Source organism: Paramormyrops kingsleyae, chromosome 1, assembly GCF_048594095.1.
Source record: "Paramormyrops kingsleyae isolate MSU_618 chromosome 1, PKINGS_0.4, whole genome shotgun sequence".
NCBI classification, from domain to species: domain Eukaryota; kingdom Metazoa; phylum Chordata; class Actinopteri; order Osteoglossiformes; family Mormyridae; genus Paramormyrops; species Paramormyrops kingsleyae.
The window spans coordinates 34528908-34553376 of NC_132797.1; the positions used below are offsets into that span (position 1 = coordinate 34528908).

Below are 24469 nucleotides of genomic sequence, written 5' to 3' on the forward strand. Positions count from 1 at the left end.
CTTACATGTGTAAACAGCATCTGACCATTAACCCAGACCATGTTTATAAAGCACCCAGTCTCTCTGTGTGATTATGACCTGGTCTGGTTATTTCAGATGCTGGTGTATCAAAGATGTGATGCAGAGCTGGCTAATTAGTGATTTTGCTTCCAAGTTTGAGGCCGTTACTTTTGTGTTCCCATGTTTGCACATTTTTACACAGCAACACCACCAGATGAGAAAATTAGTTTATTAGTGTAAACCTGTACATTATCAGGGAAAAGAATTGGCCTACTTATCGGGGAGCATAATTTTATGTCCATCTAGCAAATTATATATTAAGGTGCATATAAGTCATACATGTACAATTATTAATTCCATGTATACACATGATGTCTGTGGTTATATACACTTCTAAACAAAAAAGGAATGTGGAGAAAGCTGACGCGCCTTCCCCTGTTCAACAGGGGCTTGCATGCGATGGAATCTGGCTGAGTACAGCGTTCGTGAACGTCGTCTCAGGGGAACGCCGACTTTGCTGGGGTGCAGAAAATCTTTTTTTTTTAAATGCAAAAGTGATCCTGTTCTGACTTCTACGTAGTAGAAAATAAGATCTACTGAACTCTACTCTAGTCAAAGTTAACATTATGTAGCTAACTATGCATATATAACATTTTGTACATTTAAAGCCATTTTGCATTTTAAAGACAATTCTTTCTCATAACCTTTACAAAACTCATGTAAGAAAAGATCTGTACATAAGTATGTTACTTCTAAAAAATACAATATAAAACATTTGAAAATCAGGATTCAGTCTATAGTGGAAGGCTCCATTCTCTGGTAATCTCTTTCAGGGATAAAAGAACTACAGTAGTACATAAAATATTTAAAAGAGATTCATTTGCTGAGCAGTACTGAGAGCTTTTTGACCCGTGTTGATATTTTATTTGAAGATGAGGCTCGGTATTTTAAAAGCCGGAATTCTTTCATTTTATTACTAGTGCACTTTAAGTCCAGGTCAGCCACCTGATTTGGAGCATGTGTTGTCTATTCTCCAGTGCAGTGTGGCCTAAGCCCCACACTGCACTGGAGAATAGACTGAACAGAAGAGGGTCAGGCAGTGACTGGAGCTCACCAGTCAGAACACTGGTAGGGATGCACGCCCTAGAGGAGCACTGTGTCTAACATGGTCACTCGAGATGGCAGCCATACCATCACTGGCCATATCTGACTGCAGCGTAAAAATCACTGCTTGCTCAAAATGGACATATCTGGAACATTCCTTATTATTAACTGCTACGACTGAGAAATGAAAAACAGGTCATGCATACAGTGAGGATTCTCCTAATTTGTTGAAGTAGAACTTGTATTTGTCAGAAACCTCAAAGTTGCCGGATGCCGCCCATCGTGGCGGTCCAGCTCGCACTGGAGCGGGAAGCTGGAGCAGCGAGGGCGCTGTGGGAGCCTCAGCAGGAGGAGTCTGTGCTGACGGGCAGCTTCCCGCTCCATAGCGCTTCCTTCTCCCTCTTTTCGCGCAGTTTCTCCAGCTTCTCCTGAGCTTTCCTCATGTCCTTGAGCTTCTTCTTGATGGTGGCACGGTCACTCTGGCTCAGAACTCCCAAGGTCTGAAAAAGAATGAGCAGCTGAAGTGATGCTTGGTTTTAGTCACTGACTAATCAGCTGCCAACATTTAAACTCAATGTTCCAATCAGGCATCCACAAATAACAGGGCATGAATAACATTTCACATATATTAATTCAGTCCACTAGGTGGCAGTCAAGTACATATATTTATACCAGTTATTACAAGGCCTGACTCACACAATGTATTGAAACTATTTCTCTAGTTTTTATTTACCTCCCTTGATGCAACAACTATAACTATCAGTAACAGTGCTGAATACAGGAAGCCATTAGGAGGACAGCATCCCACCTTCAGTCTGTCACTGTCCAAGTGCAGAAGCTGCTGCCCATTCACGCCCTTGGCTGTGAACTCTTCGATGTACTGGTCCATGTTCATGCCCATCAGCCAATGGCAGACCTGCGTTGTAGTCCACTCTGTGACAGGCCGGTTCTGCCACTGGTACTCCTTCCCTGGGAGTGCTGGCTCATCATCTAAAGTCTGTGGCCCACCACACAAACACACGTGCAGTTACAGAAACAGCACTGTCGGTTACACTGCTCTGCTACATTTAACTCTATACAAATGGCTAACATGTTAGTATCATACAACGCAGATGTACATAATTCATTTATAAATACAACCATCTCCCTGATCTGCAACATGGCGTTTACCTGAATACTAGGGATGTAATGTTACACAAAAGGTATTGGTCGGTACTAATCTCAGTTCACAGTTTGATACAACTTTGGTACAGCAGAGAACACAGAATTTGTTCTTGAAGTGTTTATTATTAAAACTGCAAACTATTACGAACAGCTGTAACCCAGAGAGTCTATATGCCAGTTGACGTGTGTGAATAGCAAAGCGTAATAGACATTCATTTGCACATTATGTAAATAAATATATAAATAATTCAAAAATATCTTCATAATAATGAACTTAATCCTATGTTTTCTTCTACTGAGTATGGTTGCATGCCGGTAGTGACAAACAACACTACAGCCATAACTTTTTTTTGAGCGCAATCTGAATTTCCTGGAAAAGTGCAGAAAATGTCACAGGGAGACTAATTTGCATGGGCTGTTCCTTGCCTTGCACCGGTCGTACGTTCTGGTGATGTCGTCTCAAATGTTAGCATGTCGGATGTGCTTCCAGCAACATATCCCAGTTCGGTATAAGAGAGGTGACTGACAGCCTCCCTCTTATCAACAACTCTGTAATTTCTCCAAATTACCGATTATGATTGCCGCAAACTTCACAGCCACAATTAATGTGTTCCATGCTGGACATCTTTTAATGGAATTTAGGTTCCGCTTGTGTCAATAAATGTATTTGTTTCATTGTGTGTTCTGAATATGATGTAACCGAATCACACATGACAAATACCTGTACCGTGACAGCCCTGCTGAATATGTACATGCAGCAACTCATAATCCATTGATAATATATAAATCTCAAAAGTTAGTTGGCATTATTACTGTTAAACCTTTAATTAGGTTAGTCCAACTGAGATTTAAAACCTTCTTTTGCAAGAGAGGCCTGACTAATATAAGCAATAATAAAAATAGTTTAACACAGAAAAAAAGAATATATAGGACAAATGGTATAGAAGATGAATAAATAAAATGAACGAATGAATGAATGAATAAATAAAAGAAAGATATATAATGGAACGTATCACACATATGTACTTTCCTGGCCCAGGTGTTTCACTTGGGCATAACCCAGAAGCTATGTAGGTTTCAATCTATTTCAATGTCTGAACAGTACAGATCAGATCTCAACGCAGGCGATTGCTCTCCACGCTGCTGGAGAATGTCAGGATCGCGCACGCATCATAATACGCCCAGGAACCCGGCATCTCAGCCTATTCCAAGCCAGCGAAAGTGGTGAAGACGACCGCGTGAAACTGAAGGTGCGCATGGATCTGCGCACCCGAGAAGCTCCCTGGCCTGCAGGAGGAGGGGCCGAGTTAATTAGAGCAGGTTAAAATCTGGAGCGGGCTGAGAAGAGAAAAAGCAGGTCAGCTAAAAAGAGAAAGGTTTGGACAAGCTCTCCTCCTCTCGCACACCCTCTTTTAGACACTATCACCTGGGGCATCAGCTCCTAAGAAGGCTACGTAACCTTAAGGGTATTGACAAGTCTCAGTGTGAATGAGAGCTCAGAGGCACGCAGACTTCTGGGATGACAGTGGTGAGACAAGGAGACTGATCCAATTATGCATGACAAATGTGGATGAGAGTGAACTTAAGACGTTTGATGGAACTCAGGTGACCAAAGAAATTAAGAGTAACATGCTTGCATTAATACTGAAAATTTTTAGAAAAACTTCTTCGTAAATATTCACACGCAAGTGCACCGAATCCGCCTCTGTCCTTCAACACGATTCAACCACAGCTAGCAGGTAGGAGCTGTTTGTCCCAGCGCCCACTAAACAGGTGGCAAGAGTGACAAGGAAGACTGTGAGCTAGACTCTCTACCATTCACTCACCTCGTTGGAAGAGAAGGTCAGAGTGTGTGAGCGCCCAGACAGACAGGGCTCTCCCACCAGCCCTGCCAAGCCCAAATCAGGACTTCCAGGGTTTGAATCATCTATGACTGAAAAACTCTGGAATGGGTGGAAACAAGCAACGGATTAAATGGACAGAGCCACTTGGCACACTGATTCAGGTGATACTGATACAGGGCTGAGTGAAATGAAGCACTCTCCTGAAGAGCAACTCAGCAACTCCTAAGACAAAGCAAAGGTGTAGTGGATAATTTGGGCCTGTTCCCTCTGCCCCAGTTTGTTGTGCTCAGCTCTGCAGTACTGACAGTATCATATAGGGGAGATTAGGGTTAGCAGTGCTGGCTAATTCAGGTCCAGAGAGTAAAAGTCCAGACTAACCAGTTGAGTACTCTGTGACTGTAACTCTTTATGCTTAGCTGGTTGGTTGAAACAAAATCCCGGTCTGGACTTTTACTCTCTGGACCTGAATTACCCAACTCTGGGGGTTAGTTGGAACTTTTAACAAATGCCTCCATAATATAAGAACTTGATTCGTTTTTGAAAAAATGTTTGTTCCACTGCAATCATACATATCCAAGTTACAAGTGTTGCTTATAATGTTCTTAGACTTTTTGGTTATACTCTATATCAGTGCTTCCCAACCCGGTCCTTGGAGGCCTTCAGACAGTCCATGCTTTTGCTCCCTCCCAGCTCTGGGAGCAAAAATGTGGACTGTCTGGGGGGGTCCCCGAGGGCTGGGTTGGGAAACACTGCTCTATATGATTCACCTCAGACATTATTATCTCTGGTGTTGCATATTATCGCCACTATTGGGGTTAGCTGACACATGGCATGGAGCATGCCGGAACGAGCCTCATAATTCAGGTCATGGCTGAAGAAAGCGCTGAAAACTCCTTTTAGGTCAATTTTTTCATGTAATTTGCTTTATTACTATGTATTATGTAACATGTTCTAACTAAACCCCCCATTAATAATCCGAGCCCCAATCAGTCGTGTGACATTTGTATGTGTACTACACAAAACTTCTAATGACATATTTGGTCTCATTCTGTAGCTGCTAGAGTTTAAAGAATGATTGAGTTAATTTAATCTATTGATAGTCGTCATAGAACATTTACTTAAGGAAAAAAAAATTACTCCAAGTGTCAGAAAATATAAAAACCTTTCTCCTGTGGCCAACTTCCAGTTCTTATTCAAGAAACAAATATGGTGGATGGACATTGTTCTTGTCTACCCCTAGATGGCAGCACCTCCCAAAATGGATGATTACTTTTGTTTAAAAATTTCAGTGTTTTGAAAAAGCCCTTGTTCCAACTAACCCCACTCACCACTCACATCCCAAATCGGAAAAACCAACCAAACCATGGAACCAAGAAATGGAAAGACTACAATGAACCGTATCGTTCTCTATGAAATCAAGAGGCACCCATTTAAATTTTACTGAAAAAAATAAAAATCTGAACATTTCTGGTACTTTGCAGTTTTATACATTTGTATAATTTTAGGGCCATCTACCTTCCACACATTCATCGGTACAGATGCTGGCATTTTAATTCTGAAATTATGAAAGAAAGTTCTCTCTATAAATACAAGTGTCTCAGGCTAACAGAGGTTAAAATAAGGCTTTGTCCATTTTTAATGCTATAATTGAATTACTAGGTGGCTTTTGGCTAACAATATTATTTCCACTATATGATCTTAAGGACTGTATAAGGATCATAAGGATAAATCAGTAGTACCCTCTGAATAAATGAGGAATTTTCCTACAATTTTTGGAGTAGTGCTGGTTTAGAAAAGATGATGATTTGATTTCATACAGAAGGGACTGCAGCGTAGTTAGCGCCATGGTTGGAAAGGAGAACAGCGGCCTGGAAGCGCACGGAATAACCTTACATAAACTGCAACAGGGGCAGCTCAACGTTCCAGGGTGTCCGTTTTAAGGATAATTCTGTTCTGTGTTCCGTAATAAAGCAGCAGAGCTATTCTAATATCTACTGGGGCAGCAACACCAAATACGGGATGGAACTGCATGGCAGGTACCACAGAAGAGCAGCACAGCGCTGTCTTAATAAGCAGATTATGATGCGATGGGTGGGACGTAAACCCTTCGCCATATCCTTACATTTTTACAAAATGCTGAAATCTGCTCTCCTGTTAGATGTTGCACCAGCAGGCCTGATCCCATATTTTCCCTTTCAAAATTAATACCTAATACAGTGGTACCTTGGAACATGAACTTCATTCATTCCTGAAGGCTGGTCGAGTTGCGATTCGGTTGAGTCCCAAGTCGAATTTCCCCATAAGAAATAATGTAAATGAATTTAATCTGTTCCAGACCCCCAAATGATAGCCTATTTAAATTTAACTACCTACCTAACTAATAATAAAAAGCATTAACAATTAATATAAAACTAATAGACACATGAAAAAGCACAAATAAACATGAAATAAATGACAATCCCACACTCGGAAGCGAGAGCAGACACACGTGCACCGCCTTCGAGTCTCACTATAATTTCCTTTTTAAACTCTACAGTTACTCTCACTACTTTCCACTTTGGTTTGCTGCTATCACTGCTCACTTTCTTAGGGGCCATGATGACTGTATCACTAAATGTACTGTAGATAAAGCACAACAAATTCACACCGAACACAACTTTCGCATGTCGAACTCAGTCGAGAGGCACCGCGAGACTCATAGGCATCAGCGTCCCAGTAGGTCTGCTTATTTCAGCCTATCAGAGACACGTCTTGATCTGTACAAGGTTTAGCAGGTCTGTTTTGTTTTGTCCTGTTTTCGGTCAAGTTGCGGTAAAATTTTCCTCATCTGACCCATTCAAGGTCCAAACTGGTTGGGTTGCACGTGTCTTGACACATATAAGTTTTAGCAGGAACGGTTGTGTTATGAGGTACAAGTCAAAAAAAAATTCGACAGACCTGTTTGAGTTGGTCAAGTTATGAGGCGTTCGGGTTCCAAGGTTCTACTGTATCTTGTTAGTAGAGTGGCTAATAGACAAATCACTTCTTGTTAGTAGCTGCGTAACTATCTCTCCTCTACTGCCATGAGCTAATCATCCAAACATCTATAACCTTCTAATTACTAAGAAAAAAAAATGTTCATACTGTACCAGATCTAAGGAACGACTGAATAAGGAAGACCAGGACAGGTTTGTCTGTTTAAAAAGAGTGTGTCTCAGTGAGATATACTTCTCATGTGTCTTCAGGTAAGTCCTTCCTATTAACAGGCCTTAATGGTTAATGCTCAGTCCACTTTGTAACAAAGTCAGTATCAAGTATTTCATAATGTTGAGATATCTGAGGCATATGGGAATGCTTGGTGATTGAGTCGGGGCATTCGCAGTCGTATGTTCACTCTGGCTTCTGTTTCCTGTGCTCTGGAGGAGCCTGTCAGTCCTTCTCTGCAAGCTCAGGTTACTGTGTGTTGTAATGGAGACTCGGCCAGATCCGGAACCCGGTGAGTCCGACCCTGTACGGGCCGAATGGGGGGGGCCATGATTTTAAATTACACTGTCATTAGCATGCTTCTGTTTCATTCTAGTGTTTTCAAGACAGGTGAAAAACAACTTTAATGGTTAGGTACTGCACCAAGGACCATCCAACCTGAAACATCAGAAAATGCTGAAAAAGATCAGTCTATCGTCACAGCCTCGCTGTCACAAATCCCAAAACAAACTCTCAGAACTGGTTTCGGCATGAGGCTGAAAAGCTATAACATTCTGACAGTAAAAACTGAGTAGTAGTCCGTTGTCAAAAATAAATCATTCATGATTTATAAAAATAGCTCCACCATGCACCAAGGACTCTGCATAATTAAGCTTAATTAGTTATGGATGAATGAGCCATAAATTATTCCAACAAGAGTGGACTCAAAACAAAGAATATTCCTTACGACCATACAACCTGCACTCAGGAATGCGTCAGGCACAAGTGGACACTCTCTTTATACATGTCCTTTCTTTACGAGACTGAGTTTGTTTGGTCAGGATGGTCCCACAACACTTTCTCTCCTGAGGGTTTCCATGAAACGTGTCCTCAATGTGACAACAAAACTAGCACATGGACAGCTGGACACACAGAGGACTTTGCACTGAAGGAGTGTGGGACAAAACGTGGGAGACACAGAAACAGGCTCCGCCACCTTTTCCTCTTCAGCGGTATGCAAAGGCATCCATTTTGAATACCACTAACCTTGCTTTTTAGGTCCTGGTTCTGTTCAGTGCTGAGCTCTGTGACAGCTCTAGGCAGGCTGGGGCTGGTGGATGCCTGCCTGTCCCTGTCCCCGAACCGGAAGAAGGGCATGCAGTTGGGAGTGGACGAAAGAGTGTCTGAGGGCGACAGGTCCCCGGGGCTCTCCAGCAGGTCACCTGACCCCCTGGGCAGTTAAACACAAATACCTACTTAGTACTGTCCCGAGAGACTCTGGGAGTTATGGAAAAAGGCGTGTGGCAAGGCGATGACGTCCCCGCAGCTACCTGCTGTCCAGCGATCCTCTCGGTGTGTCCTTCCCACGCTTCTTCCCTTTGCCACCAGACTTGCGAAAGCCACTGCCGTTTCAAAAGGATTAGACAAAGTTCATGTTGTTGACAGCCAGCTTTTCAGATGCGTGGAAGTGAATGTTGACATACCCGAAATCAGGGAACCAACTCTTCGGTTTGGCGGTGGATGAGGTGTCACTGGTGTCGTCTGTGGAAAAACAAGGACCTTTATAGCCACTTTGTTTTACTCATGAAGACTTTCCTCAATAACAAGGACAAATAAAGAGAACTGCTTTCCAATTTTCATCCAAGTGCCATTTCACTCAATTTCTACCAGGTTCACAACTGAAAACATTAACGTTAAGAACCTTTGAGGAGGCACGGAGCTGTTCTGAGGTCACTAATTATCCATTTCCGGAAGAATGAGCTCTACCTTTGATCTCCTTGACTTTGCCCTTGGAATCACTCTTTGTGCCACTAGATTGGAGCTCCAGAGATTTGCTGGGAGATGAAGCCTCCGTAGGAGACGCTGTGCTGGGGCTCTCACTGCTCTCTGTGCTCCCCCTCCTCTGGGCAGGCTGGACGATGTTGGAGGACATGCTGGACGGCTGGGCTTTTATGCCGGATTCGCTCCCCGGGGCGGGACCTTCCTGCTGGTCAGCTGCACTGAGCACTGGCACCAGTGAAGGTGAGCTTGCCTGGTCCCCCTGTTGGGGAACCTCTGTCTCGCAAGCTTCTTCTTTTTCATTCGCCTGCGGAGACAAGATGGCAGCTTCGAGAACCTGAAGCCTGCCCCCCACCCCCGCAATGTAGCACCTCCCCATCGTTCTTCTGGCACAGCGGGATGTGTACAGTCGCATCCGGGAGAAGTGAGAATGACCTGGTTCTGGGAGCAGAGCGATTGGTAAGCAAACGCACCGAGCCCAGGCCTGTGTGGGCGGGTTCGCATGGTGAGCGGCGGGTATCGGAGGCCTACCCGTTCTTGGCAGGGGGAGTTCCCCAGTGCCTCCCTGAGCTTGCGTGATGGTGGCTGGCGCCGGGATTTCTGAGCAAGCTGGCCCTTGGCCCGGTGAGCGCTGATGTCCAGAAGCGGAGTTTCAGGCACCACATCCCTCCAGTTGGGGTCTGCAGTGGAAGCCAAGTTACACTTCACTGCTAAGCTATGAAGGAAAGGCAACAGCCAGCTCAGAGGGGGCCCTCGCTGCCCCCTCACCCACATTTGCCATTTCTGCCTCTCCCCAGTGCCAGTCGATTTGTTGTACTCACCACATTGTGCAGGAAGTCGCACTTAATTCATATACATAAAACTTGCTAAATTAAACCCTGTGGAAATACACCGTGATGCTCCTCTATTGAAACGACTGTAAACATCACTGCAGTCTGTCCTCACAGACCAAAGTGCCTACAAACCACGTACTGAATGAAGGGCTGGACGACGCATTGACGTGACCCATTACACAAATATGTTTAGTATGGTGTATGTCGGCGCATCGTGTTATCGCGAACTTTGAAGACGGGAAGATGGCAGTGAGCAGTAATGAAAATTGTCTGTTTAAAAGACCGCGGACATCAAAAGTGTGGGAATATTTTAAGAAAAAAACAAACAAAAATAGTGGTGGTGTTTCTGACCAATACCGATAAACATTATATTTTTGTCTAGTTTCGGAAATATTCATACTGATAACCGGCTAATCTTTGAGCTACTTGCCGAGCTTTGGGGAGAGAGTTCCCAGCAGCCAAACTTGCTGCACTTGCCGGCATAGATCGGTGGAATAATGTTACATCGGTTTTCACAATGTGGATAATGAGAGATTGACCTGTGTGCCAGGTTTAATGATGAATTATCAGCATGCTGTGGGCCAGTACTTTGAGACCTACAGGTGGTGAATGAGGTTATGGAATCCCTTGTCCGCTACTATGAAAAACGGCCCATCGTCCAATGCAATCAAATACGTTTTTTATATTATGCATTTATATTATAGTTGTGTTGCTAACTTTGAATATTGATAAAGTTTAATTATTGGCCAACAATACTGGCCAAGACTGACACATCGGACAGATGCAGATATATATATATTTTTCTTTACAAATATCTGTATTTGTTACTGAAATATCGTAAATTGTGTTCAAGTGTTACCTAAACTGGTTTTGCACTAATTGGAATTCATTATTTTAATTTATTTGGAAAGATTTTTGTTTTGCATACCTTATTGCATTTCATTAGGCAATAAATTGTTGATATTCTGATTGTAAGAGTGTATTGATTAATTTTTGATACTAATTGTTAGTTTTATTGGGGTTATTAGATTTTTTTTCATTGGAATTTTCAACAGGTTTATCATTAGATTAGTCGACTAATTGAAAAAAATAATCACTGGATTACTTGATACAAAAATAATCATTAGGTGCAGCCCGAAGACTGAATAGTAAAAGGAAACAGCATGTGAAATGAGGGGGGAGGGGGGGATTAAAGGTCACATGACTGTTTATTTGTAGTGATCTTTATTCCCTGGCCATTTGCATATATAATGGTGTGTGTTGCATTGTAATCTGGATTCGTCAGCTCCAGTGGCTAGAAAATCAGAGACTTATCTACCCTGTTCTTCTCTTCTTGCTAAAGCAGGTTTAGTCTGATATCCCCTAAACAGTCTCATCCAATCTTATCTCTGCACAATTCTACCATTTCTCCCGGGAAATGAAGACCCCGGCCTTTCCATTACACCATCACGTCATACCGGACTGGCCATTCCTGTCTGGCCAATCGGATTCTTCTCTTCCATCTGCCGTGTCCTTGCTGGATGGGTGGCCCCAATGCCCACCCTCAGGGGGCTGGGATTCCAGGACAGCAAGCTGCAGAGGCACCACATTGGTCCATGAAGCTCTCCCACCAGCTCACCCACAGCAATCCACTAGTCCACAGTCATCATAGGTACAACGTTACAGGATGATGTCAGCAGTATCCTTTTACCCCACGGTGTTCTGTGTCCCTCAGAGCTGAGAGCTTACCTACATGGTTACACTGAAACACCTCCCTTGCCCTTTATGGTTTCACTCAGACACTTTGTCCATACTTCACAAAGAGAGCCCCTGCTCTGTTGCCACAGTGTACCCATTCAACTTTGGAACTACGCCCCCTGCTGGACCTGCTCTGCACCTCCACAGCAGTCACTCTTTCGTTTAATCTTTACCCGTTCCTTCAGTCTCTCCATATGCTCCACGTGCTGCTTCTCTTTCTCATCCAGAGCCTTCTTTAGCTCCTCCTCCTTCTTCAAGAACTCAGTCTCTCTGGGGGGGGGGGGGGGGAAACAGGCAGATATCATTAGACCCAGCTGAGCGTTTAATGAGCTGTGAGAAGCCATAGGAAACCATTTTTAAAATGCAGTGAGTAACTCAAACAGCCATACAAACGTGGACTGACAAGGCAGGTTAGGAAGGGCTGGTCAACCTGGAAAACATCTCCTTTTTGAATAATGAAGAGAAACATTATTTCAATGCGTAGGGCATTGCCCTAAACATCCAGACTACACCCATGCTCAGAGGCACACTCACTTCTGCTGGTACTCCTTCAGCAGTTTCTTAGCCTTGTTGTACTTCTTCTCCAGGATCTCATACTGCTTCTGGGTCTCCACCAGGTGCTCGTTGACCGTTGTGACAAGGGTCTGAGCCTCCAGCCAATACTCTTCTAGTTTGCCGATCCTGTCATTGTTCTCCTGTATGTCATGCTCTAACTGGGCCTGTCTAGACTCCTGTGATATTCTCTCCCCCTCCGATTTTCTCAGCTGCACAAACACACAAAAATCGCAGACGATTACAGAAAACGTAACCACCCCCCCCCCAGATGAACTGCCGCGGTCATGGTTTAGCTTGTTAAAACGTGTTCATGTCTTTTTAGAGTGGAATGAGCCCCAGCCTCTCAAATCACCAGTTGACTTACCTTCTCCTTTAATTGGCTGAGCTCTGCAGTGGCTACACTATACTTGAGCTGGAGCTGTTGATATAAGGAGAAGGAGGGAAGACAAAGTAACGGTGTCTACATTCGGATTCATGATTTAGAGCTCGTCTTATGCTAAAAGCTCAGCATGAAGTCTATACTAACAGCTACTTTTTTGCAATAATGGAACAATACGAAATGCGTTATTTACATCACACATGACTGTAAAAGTACACGGTTTATGACAGCCAGCTAGAAATAATGCCAGCGCTGTACTTCCTAAATGCAATCAAAAAGTAATTACTGACTTTACCTCGTTGTATGTAAAAGCAAGCTGAGTAGGGGCCATTTTTGAGGAAGAAAACATCTCATCTCCGGGTTCATTCGTCTTCGCCAGCCCCTCCGATGACCTCGAACCATGGACCATGTCCTCCCTCTCGAAGTACTCCTCCTAAACAAAGCCATAACCAAGGCCTGAGTGCAAGGTACGCCCATGGAAACAGGAGGAGATTTAGTCAAGCTGGCAAGCCACAGGGTTACCCCATAGAAAGAAGGAGAGGGGTTTCTAGAAACAGGCCAATGGGAACTCAACCCAGACTTATCAATGTGCCCCATTGCCCAGACCAGGAGAAGGCCATATTCCTTTATGGTGGAGGCCTGGAAAATAGCACAACATGCCCTCGACATCACCTCATTTTGCGGAATACATCAGCTCTTGACAAGATCAGGATTCAGATAACCATGACCCAAACCCGTGAATGTTGAGCAACAGTATCAGTGTTGAGCAAACACTGCCCTTGCTCACCTGTCCCAAAATGGACTAGCCCAGAAGTGACATTCCCAAATGGTAACTGCACTCAAAGTAAGCTATGGGGGATGGCACCATGGGCAGAGGGCCAACCCTTACCTGCTTCAGTAGACTCACCTCCATCAGCTCGTGGGCCTCGTCAAAGCTCTGCTGCCTCTGGCTCTGCTCCTGTTCCAGAGTCTCTCTGATGAGTCGGGCCACCTCACTCTGTGTACCGGGCTTCTCCCGACCAATCAGAAAGCTGCGCATTGGGAGAGGCAGGCGGCTGGTGGAACTCAGGAGCCCAGACAAAGACCCTTGGTCGTGTTGATTATATATTTGTTTGTTTATTACTTCCTCCCCTCTCTTTGCACTGTACAATGACAGATGGTTTGCTCATTGTTTACAAAAGAGCACCACGCTCATTATCTGAGGAAGTAAGTCAGGGAGGGCAAACAGCAGTGATCTCATCACTGGGTAACTCGAGTTAGTGTGGGGAGCTCATTTGACTGTGGTGAACTATTAACGTCCGCCGCTGCTCTGTCAAGGCTGCACTGTGTCAGAGCTCGGCCCTGGAAAAACGATCAACCGAGCTTTCCAGCCTCAGGGCACCAACACATCAGCTCGAATGTTATTGTTCCTTGTATTAATCTACGTGTTTGCGTTTGCATTCTCACAGTGTACTGCTGTCCTCCAAACCACCTAAGCTCACCTGACTCTGCCTTTGGTGTTTTTCAGGACTGTGGCAGCAAAGATCTGTGCTACTCCCACCAGGCTGATCCCATCCACCTCGATGATCTGGTCATTGACCTGTATCCTATAAGGCATAAGACAAACACATAGCATGATATGTTTTATTATCATTATTATTGACCTTAATAATTATTATTAACCCAACCCGTCGTTCATTTCACGCTGTGCCAATCCAACAGATGAAGCACAGGTAGTGTTATGGTGGATGCAAAACAAAATGAGAAAAGTGTTTAGAACACTGCCCCATCCCAGTTGTCAGATTTAACAGTGTTAAGTGTTACGTTTTTGTAAAACAAAGCAGGCCTCCTTCAACGTCAATAGGTCTTACCGTCCATCCTTCTCCGCGGCTCCCCCTTCTGTTATGGTCTTGATGAATATCCCCAGCTTCTCCAAACCCTGGTCTGCCCCTACTCCCATTCCGATGATGCTGATCCCCAGGCCATTCTCCCCTGTTCGTCCAGAAGGGGGAGCATGTCAGGAGTAGGGAAACCGTCATGATTATGGGAGTAACCACTGAAGGGAGAGGAGCCCACCCTTCTCGATCTCCACTGGGAATGCGTCCATCTTCTCCAACCGCTTCTCCAGCTCATATTCAGCAGATGCAGCCACGGGATCCACATCGTCATTCCGCCTGTCGTACTCTGTGTTTGAGTAGGTGCTAAACACCTTTCGGGAAAGACAGAAGTGGTATTGGAATCATAACAACAGTAGGCCAGAAGGCAAAATGAAAACCGTATTGCAAAATGCCACACAATCAGTGCTTTACTGAGGTAACCGGCAGCCATGTTGAATTGGGCACAGTCCAACCCACACTACAACAAAGAGAAGCAGTTGCTGCATTCAAAGACAACGACTCTTTATGGCATACGTACTCCTGAGTCCCAGTGTCCCAACGCGAACTGATGTAATTTGCTATAGTTTAATTAAAAAAACTCTCATGAGTAAAACACCATCGAAGTTCAATTGAAGAAATAAAGAGCAGCTTCTCTGTCAGACTGAAATGAATACCACAGCACCCCAGCAACGAAGTAGGTCAGAGCCGAGAGGAGCGCCACAGATTCGTAAAAGTGGCATTTTCAATCTGCTGCTAAAATAAGGAACTATGGCAAGCATTTGCTTCTATGTCTACACACACACACACATACATATATACACACACACACACACACACAAACACACACACACATCTGTCTTACCCTAAAAAGAGAACTGACCCACTCAAGGTCTGTGATTCCAGGGCTGGCCGGCTTGTAACCAATACAAGGGCGGCAAAGTTTTATGCTTCCAAATTGCTCAAATCATCCATCCACAGGTTCATTCAGTGGGCTTATAAGTGTCTTGACTCCTCAACGATTTTTTTGGAGTGTATTCCTTGACTTTTCATTTCAATCCTCAATGGCATACTTCAGTAATAGTATTAGTACCAAATATTTTATTTGGGAGGGATTCAAAGTAGAGTCACTGCTCCTCCACATCAAAAGGAACCAGTTGAGGTGGTTCGGGCACCTAACAAGGATGCTTCCATTGTGCCTCCCTGGGGAGGTGCTTTGGGCACCAGGGGGAGACCCCAGGGAGACCAAGGACATGCTGGAGAGATTATATCACTTGGTTGGCTTGGGAACGCCTTGGTATTCCCCCGGATGAGCTGGAGGAGGTGGCTGGAAAGAAAGAGGTCTGGGCATCCCTGTTTAGACTGCTGCCCCTGCGACCCGACCCTGGATAAGCGGCAAAAGATGGATGTATGGATGGATGGACGGACTATTTCACATAAAGTGAAGGACACATTAAAAATTCTTGAAACTTTGTTGAACTTCGTTATTGAAATTATAGCATCTTAACAAGCATCCTTGACCCCTTGACTATGCTTGACTATAACATATATGACATATGACATTAACACACAAATGCACAATTTCTACATCCCAACATTAAATTTCCTAACACTTACCACAAAAACCAGGCAGGGTATAAGTATTAACAGTTATGTACCTACTTTTCACCAATATGGCTGAGTCTTACAAAGCTAAGTCGAACAATGACCTGTCAATTCCAAACATCATAGGACAAAGTGCGTTGGGACACGTGGGATACTGCATATGTTCATTGAGGACTATATACCTTTACCTCCCTACACACAAACACACACATCTGACTCAACAGGGCTGTAATGACCAAGTGCTCCCCAGATGTTGAGGAACTGGGAACATGCACTTTAAAAAATACAAACCATAATTTAAGCCAGGACATGCTTGTAGAGCGAGTGAGTGGGATGTAAGATTACAGGATTCATTTGGAAGTTTAGAAATAGGAGTGACATAATATAGTAAACATTTCCACTGAAGGCAGTCTGGATTTGGAACGTGTCAGAACTTGAGGAACCAGGCTGTACCTTGGAGACTCTCACACTCTCTCTAGGCTCAAACACAGGTACTAAGTTCACCCCGTTCTCTCTATTCTCAGTGCCAAACAGTAAGAGTTATTGGCCCTCTATGCAAATGAAATGCTGATACATTTACATTAGTTATTTGTTTAGATCATCCTGAGACAGAGGTCGTGGGTGGAGCTCCAGATGACACTCCGATAACCACTAAACCTGGCTGTACAAGCACAGCTTCTCTTGGAAATATTTAGCTCATGCTTTGTATGTTCCAAAGCATCATTTATACAGTTAATTTTTTCATTTGCATGATTTCTATACCACCGTATAGAGATGCATAGTTTGCATAGCAGTTTCCAAAAAACTGGTTTTAACTAGCCTCTTTTTTCTTAGTTGTTAAATATCCTAAACTTAAACTTATCCTGAACTTAAGTGACTCAAACATAGAAATCAGGCACCCAATAGACCACGTATGAGTTCCTCTCAAGCAGGATTCACTAAGCGAATAAACAAGGGGACACCACAGGCAGAGCTGTGTGTCAGGCCTCAGTTGGGGTCACTGGTTACGTTTGGCTGCTCTCTTCACTTTTTCTTAGACGTCCCCGTTGCCATGGAGCACTACAGCCAGCCTAGAGAATGCCTCTTTCTTTTGCTGCGGCTCAGTAGTTCAGAACGTATCCTGCGCGGGAAGGCAAATCAGAAACCATCACTTCTCATGCAGAAGAATGAGCGGCACAGGGAGGATTATAAGGAAGGTGGCTGTCCCCTTCATCAGCGTCTCTTGGGGACACAGAGCCTTCCTGGTGACTGCAGGTGGGTGAGGTTTTTAGAACAACCCCCAAGACAGGGTGTTGCCCTGGAGCTTAACAGATTCAAATCTGTTAAGCCAGTTTCATTTATAACTTGATCTTAAAGCAGGGAACAGGTCTGAAAGGACGGCCCACAGGCTGAACACAAGCAGAGCACACATAATGTAATTCAGCGTTTTTAAAACATTTCAATTAGAAGTTACTAAACATTAGGGAAATGTATTTTTTTTTACTAAATTGTAATTTTAGGTTTTGATAAAGCTGCTCTTTGAAAAAATAAGCATTAAAAGTCTCCCATTTTCTAGAAATTCGTCACAATTATTTAGCTGTATTATAAAAAAAAACTGATCTTCATATGCTTTATGGTTTGCTGGCTCGGGTTCACAGAGCAGCAGTAAAGATTTTAAATGACCTTTGCACCCGTCCTCACACCCACGAGGTCCCGCTATGAACACACAAAGAAGCTAAGACACGTCCCACCCTCCTGCCAAACAAGGCTACCATGGCAAATCACGCAGCAACCAGTGACAGGACTGAGAAGACCTGGAGAAGCACATGGGCGGGAGCTGGAGCAAGCGGAGACGGGCTGGTCCCTGTTGGCTTGAAAACAGAACAGAAAACTTGCTGCTAAATATTTTAAGGCTGAATAAAGCACACTGGCCAGAGGCTCCCTCCTTACACATGCTCTTAACAGGGGGGGGGGCGACTTATCCAATCAAACAATCCGGTCACCATGACAACCAACCTAAACGTCAGGGAGCATGTGCCAGAAAAACGCGGCGATTGTGTCTTTTTAGGGTGCATTGCTGGATGCTGTGATTTTGGAATTCAAGTTTATTGATTCCCAGGTGCAGAAGAAAAATAAGTGAGCAGGCAGGCCTAGTGGACTGGTGGTGTGATATACACCGTCGGAGCATCACTGGCCGCAATCTGTCACTAGGCAGACAGCGTTTCACTGCATGCTGCTCCAAGGGTGTCAATGGCACAGCCAGCAGTGAGAGAACGTGCAGTGAGAGAACGTGCAGTGAGAGAACAGCGAGTGGACTTTTCCGGCTAGTGCTAGAAGGCCTGCGTGTCTGGACAGCCATCAGCGGGGGCTAATGAGTTCATTCAGTGGTTAGTACTGTGACCTCACGCCTCTAGGGCTGTTCAGCTCGCATGCTTACCTTCTGTTTGCAGGGGTGACCTGTGTGTGTCCTGCAATGAACCGGCACCTCATTCAGAGTTCAGCAATTTAATGTCGAGATACAGAAATGGTGCCACATGCCTTACACCTCCTGGGATAGGTTCCAAATTCAGAACAACCCTGAACTGGATAAAAGTTTAAGGAAGATGGATGTTTGGGGCAAATGCATTGACAGAGCATACATGCAAAATAAATAAACCCAGTTCTTTATACTTAGAAGGTCACAAAATGGGAAGTAATTCAGTAACCTGAATGAGGGAAAAAAAAAGGCACAAATATTAAATGCAAAAGCTTGTAAGGAAGACATGGCATGAATTATACAAGCAAAGCCTGAACAAACAGATCTCTGCATCTCCTGAAAACAGAATAAGAAACACACAAAGGCTACAGCTGAAAACACAAGACCAGTCCGGCACCAACTATAAGCAGCAACAAACAACTGATTAAGAAATATTCTTATTTACAAATAATTTAGGGCTGAACAAAATGCACTAGCCAAATGTCCCCTACATAGTGCCCCCCCCCCCCCATTTTAAGTCTAAACATCTTCAGAGCTGCAGCTGATTGATGTCAGGGTAGGGCTAACCTAGAACGCGCCTCCATTTGGAAACATCACAGGTCATGTTTACCCTCCTGCTGCCTGCATGCGACTTTTGGCCCTAGCCCATGTTCCGCATAGGCCTTTGTGTGTCAGCGTGCTCTGAAGGTTCTCACAAGTCTAGCGATTTCAAGCATGATATCCTCCAAAGCCCCCGAGGCATTAAAATGCATTTTCCCACCCAGACCTACTTTTGGTCTTGTGGTGGGAAGGAAAAAAAAAAAAAAAACTCTTGATCATGATAAAAATGGGCCAATCGGTTTACAACTGCCCATTGACATTAGCTGTCATTGAAAGGATTGGCAATAAAAACATCAAATTAGAGAAAAAAAAATATGCAGGCATATTACAAATAATAAGTAAAGGAAGTCTGTTTGTTTTAATACTGTTCACACTTTGTGTTATCGCGCCAGTTCCTGTTTGATCAGCAGATATGAGGGTGCCATGACGACCCAGACAGCAGAATCGTGACCTTACACCTCCAGAATTACAGCTGGAATGCTGCCCCCCAGGAGCACCCAAAAACAAAACACACAATCAATATAGGAGAATCTGACAGACTAATCTATGTTATAACTGGATCACTTTTTAAAAAGGTATGAGAATTATTTCCAGTACACCTCATACTGAGGGACTACAAGTCTACAGTAGAATTATTGCTTTTTTTTGCAGGTAACTTGATTTAAGTGATTGAAAATAGTAGCGTATAACACAATCAAAAGAAGCCAGAGAATTAAATTACCTTCACACTCATCAAAAAGAACAATTTTGCACAGAAATGCAATGGAAACCAGCAGAGAGCAAAACGCTCATGATAAGCTGCTCTCCTCGCATTCACCTGCCTTATTACAGAAGGGCCTTTCTATGTTGCTGTCCTTGCTAACATGATAAGTGGGGAACAGGCTGAGGGCTTTACAAAGAAAGACTTTCTCATTTCCAGGAGGCCCAGTCCTGGCCATGTGACTCGCAGAACAATGCATTCCTGCTCAGGTGCCCAGGCAAGGCTGCTCTGTACAGGTCAAGATGGGCGTGTGTGTTTGTGTTTATTAAACTGCCTTAAAATTTAAAAAAGGATCCGTTTTTATTCAGCAATAAAATAACTAGTTGATTTCCTGGCCCTATAGGGACTAATTTCATTCGAAGAAACAAGAACTGTTTGTTACAGTAGGTCTATGAAGACAAGGTAACTAGACACCGATTCTAGGCTGACAGTTGACATGTTCATATTCTTCATACTGCAATTTAATCCCTGACCAAATATACCCCAAAGTAAAATAAGGGCTTTCTTTAATGGTAGAAGTCTTGGAAGCATTTTATAAAGTAATTTCAACATAAGCAAATAACACTGTCTAAGCCATAGAAATAATGTAGTTAATAAATTATATTAATTGCTTTAGAATGTTTTGTACTGTGTTGTCTTTACAATCTCATCTAATAAAGTCATCAGTAAGGAAACCACATGCTAAATCAGGACCAGAATGTTTACAGGAAGTGCGTCCTATAGTGATGCATCACAGCGTGAAGACACTTGGTGCTGGGATGGTACCAGAGCTTGCCAGGTCTTGTTTAAAGCTTCCCACATAAGTAACACTACAAAATTAAGGGGCATAAAACACTGCAGATATACAACATGCTTCCAGGAAACTTTTGCTTAGAATTATGTTATAGAAACATTTCCAAACCTGATTAATGTTTTGGTCCAAATGCACACCGTAAATCAGGTGATGAAACTGTATTGAGTGTAAACCTAAGTTCACAAGAAGTGGAGCTAATCTCTGATCAAGCATGACCAGAAAGATCAGAAAAATCTGTTCCCTCCAGGGCCCATTCCACAGTTCACACGCCCCATTCCAGTCAAACTCTCCCCCTACATGGACGGACTGGTGGCCAAGCCTGTTCCATGCTGCTGATATTTTGGTGGATGATGCGCCTCTTCCATTTGCCCTCAATCCCACCCATACCACAGTTAGACAAAATGACATCACGACCTGTTCACACTCTTGTGAGGAGTCACGGCCTGGCCTAAGAATGATGTCACAGTATCTAAAGTTACAATACCCGTGTTCAGCTACAACGGTAGCAAGAAACCATCTCATTAAGACACAAAGAGATGCAGTAACACAATAACAGCTAAAGATAACAACATAACTAACATCAAAGAAATACAAAGGGAAATAATGCCCACTGAAAAGTATTCTTTCAGTTCTTATAAGGGCTTGATAAATGTTAAGTTCAAGAATTCTAAGGATTCTCAAAAACTGGCCCAATTCTAAACATGAAATCATACCAAAAATTTCAACTTTTGTCTATTTCTTATTGTTACTAAATTGCATTTTCAACTATTTTCAGCAAACTGTAAACAAAAACACTGCCCAAATGAAAGACCAAAATTGAACTAGGTACCTGCAGCCTGATGAAACTTCATTAATAATTTATTTTAAGAGAGCTGTAATTATATCTGGCATCGTACTGAAATTATTTTTATAGGAAACATTACAGAAAATTTGCGCAGAGAACCACCCTGCTAATTAGATCACTGTCGGATTAAGACACCAGTGAAATTATTTTATCCAACAGACAGAAAGTACTTGACTCCAGTATCTAGAGCAACTTTACACAAGTGGCAAGTGCTACTCAACGCATACAAGCATATCTCGCATATAGTATGATGCATACCCGGATCGGTGCAGTAGAAAACTTGACCTTCCTATGTGGGCTTGGGTCCTCCTCATCCGGCAGGCCTGGCAGCTCGTCATAGTCCTCAACGTACTCCAGGTCTGTGTCCCTGTCGTCCACAAAGGCCGCATTCTCGATGCCGCACACAACAGGGGGCATCCCATCCTCAGGGCTGTGCCCAATCTGCGCCTCCTGCTCACTCTCCTCCTCCTGAGCTTCATCTTCCTCCCTAAAATCCTTCACATGACTTTCAAGCTGTGCCTCCTTCCTCAATTCCAACTTTTCCTCCCAAATGCCTCTTGCGCGTTCCTCCTCTAGAGCAACCTGCCCTAGTGCTGAGCCTTCCCCCTTCGCCGCTTCTGAGAGATGGTTTCTGGGAGGCTCATCATGGCCTTCCATTAGACTTTCTACCGCAAGCTTACCTGCAGCATTTTCATCATTTTCTTCACTCTCTGACGACTCATTATGTACCACCACCAGCTCAGCCCGAACCACTCCCACCCCATTAGGATCCACAGAATAATTCTTCTGTGGGGGTTTTTCCTTGGTGGGGCTCCTTGCCACAGGGCTGTCCATTCCGTCGTTATCTAGGATGTCAGCCCGGTCCAGACTGGGGTAGCTGCCGGTAAAAAAAAGGCAATGTTTTTGCTCCCTTTTGGGTGGACTCCATGGCTTTGGTACAGTGGTTACAAATGTGTTGCAAAAATAGGGGAGGGTAACAGTGGTTGCAGCACTGGAACATTCACCATCAAATGGGGTGGTGGGCTTGGGGAAGCCTCCAAAAATTGGGGAGGTGGGCTTGGGGGAGCATCCAAAAACTGGGGAGGTGGGCTTGGGGGAGCATTCAAAAACTGGGGAGGTGGGCTTGGGGGAGCATCCAAAAACTGGGGAGGTGGGCTTGGGGGAGCCTCCAAAAACTGGGGAGGTGGGCTTGGGGGAGCATCCAAAAACTGGGGAGGTGGGCTTGGGGGAGCATCCAAAAACTGGGGAGGTGGGCTTGGGGGAGCATCCAAAAACTGGGGAGGTAGGCTTGGGGGAGCCTCCAAAAACTGGGGAGGTGGGTTTAGGGAAGCCTCCAAAAACTGGGGAGGTGGGCAGTGAGTACTCAGTGGGACTATGCACTTCAGAATAGCTTTCTGTGCTCCTGAAAATAACTTTGTTATTTGTTTCCTCACCATCACTATCCACAATGAAGTTCTCCAACCTTCTGGATATTGGGCCAGCATTTAGGGACAACCTGGACACATGCTTCTTCTCCTCTCTGTCACACTTCTCCTCTAGCTTGCTTTCAGGTGGTGAGGTGGAGCTGGGGGAGACTTTGGGAGTGCTGCTGGTATCTTCAATGCCTGGCATCAGCTTCCCGGGACTCTTCTCCTCAACGGAATTTTTGCTTGAGGTAACGGGACTGATCGCTTTACTGGAGATGTGGCTTTCAGTTGCTGGGTGGTCTTGCATTCCCCTCTCAAACAGCTTCCTAGTTACAGAGAATTTCTCAGCCAGTACGGCTTTGTCAATTTCAACATCATCTACCTTCTGGCTTTTATCAGTACTTTGTGAATCCAGGCCGATACCCCTGTCCAAAGCTATTTTATTAGCACTGCTAGAAAACTGATACTGGGATACATCACTTTTTGAGACCATTCTTGCATCTTGGCCCTCGTGCTGTTGGCCATCCATCTGCAGGAATATGTTTTTTATCTTATTCACTTTATTGCCAAAAGGTCTCCCCCTTGTGTCCTCTCGGGTGTCGCTGGACCCATTTGCATATGACTTGTTAACGCTGTCAGTTTTAACTCCGTCAAAGGAGCATTTAATCGTGTGGAAGTCTGATTTGTATGCATTCCTATGCGGAGAGACGCTCCTCAGGGTCCTGTCGCCTTTGCTGTCGGTCTTGATCATTTTCAACTGTTTAAAAGACAATGCTTGATCGTAAATTAAGTCTATAAAGAGAAATCGAACGGTTTATTTTCCGTTCTGTTATCACATTAGCCGCCCTTTCCACTACTCCGACTGTGGCATGAGCTCGCAGAAGCTCCCCAAGCGCTGCTCTTCATTTAGCGTCATCTAAGACAAATAAGAAACCGCATACATAGATGTCGAATAATTACATTTCATAGTACTAAACTTCTGGTAATGCTTAGTTAAAATATACGCGATCAGTTCGATAATTTGGCTTTCTGCCATTACACTGAAACGTCTTGTTTTATTGAAACGCTTCAGTTGTCCTCAGTTCAATAAAAACTTCACAGATTGTATTTTACGTACAAGTGCATCTAGTCGCCGAGATACATTTCCGCAGCAATCAGCATGGAATTCACACCTAGGCAGTTATCGGCACTCTCAAGAAAGAGAGAACAGGAATAACGTGCGTACACCACGCTTCTCTAAAAGCAAAGTTACCGCTTACATCCACACCGATTCCAGAGTTTACAGTACAGAAAATTAATTAGACTGATCAAGCTTATCATCAAACACAATAAAAAAGTTAATAAAACTGATGGCTAAAACCTACTGAAATGAGTAAAAACAAGCCGAATACACAATTTACAGTATTACCTTCACGATCTCCATACAGTGTACACTTCCAAACTTGTCACCACTTCACCGCCATCATTCTTCTCTCCGGCGTTTCTTCTCTCCTTCGCTTCTCCAAACGCAGACCTGTCTTTCGACCGCGCGATCCCGCATTACTCGGCGCGTCACTGCTCGCGCAAAGTTTCCGGGTGCGCGCATCGATCGCATTC

General features: G+C 44.1%; 1 protein-coding gene across 5 annotated transcripts; it reads right to left on the reverse strand.

Annotated features, from left to right (window-relative positions):
• Window positions 1–215: 215 nt before the first annotated feature.
• On the reverse strand, window positions 216–24469 carry LOC111840668 (uncharacterized). 5 transcript variants are annotated; one of them, XM_023805727.2, is made up of 20 exons: window positions 24282–24468; window positions 21726–23630; window positions 14613–14745; window positions 14408–14528; window positions 14039–14143; window positions 13465–13588; window positions 12853–12990; window positions 12543–12596; window positions 12158–12387; window positions 11797–11893; window positions 11344–11458; window positions 9585–9733; window positions 9042–9360; window positions 8759–8816; window positions 8606–8677; window positions 8322–8505; window positions 7241–7285; window positions 4095–4211; window positions 1913–2101; window positions 216–1604 (listed from the first exon to the last, which is right to left on the reverse strand). In XM_023805727.2, exons 1-20 carry the CDS (start codon window positions 24294–24296, stop codon window positions 1446–1448), a joined length of 4329 nt encoding a protein of 1442 aa, XP_023661495.2. In that variant the 5' UTR covers window positions 24297–24468; the 3' UTR covers window positions 216–1445. The 5 variants fall into 5 exon arrangements, 4 of the variants coding, with proteins under 4 accessions (XP_023661495.2, XP_023661497.2, XP_023661499.2 ...); XM_023805729.2 differs by lacking the exon at window positions 7241–7285; XM_023805731.2 differs by lacking the exons at window positions 4095–4211; window positions 7241–7285 and having other exon boundaries at window positions 24282–24467.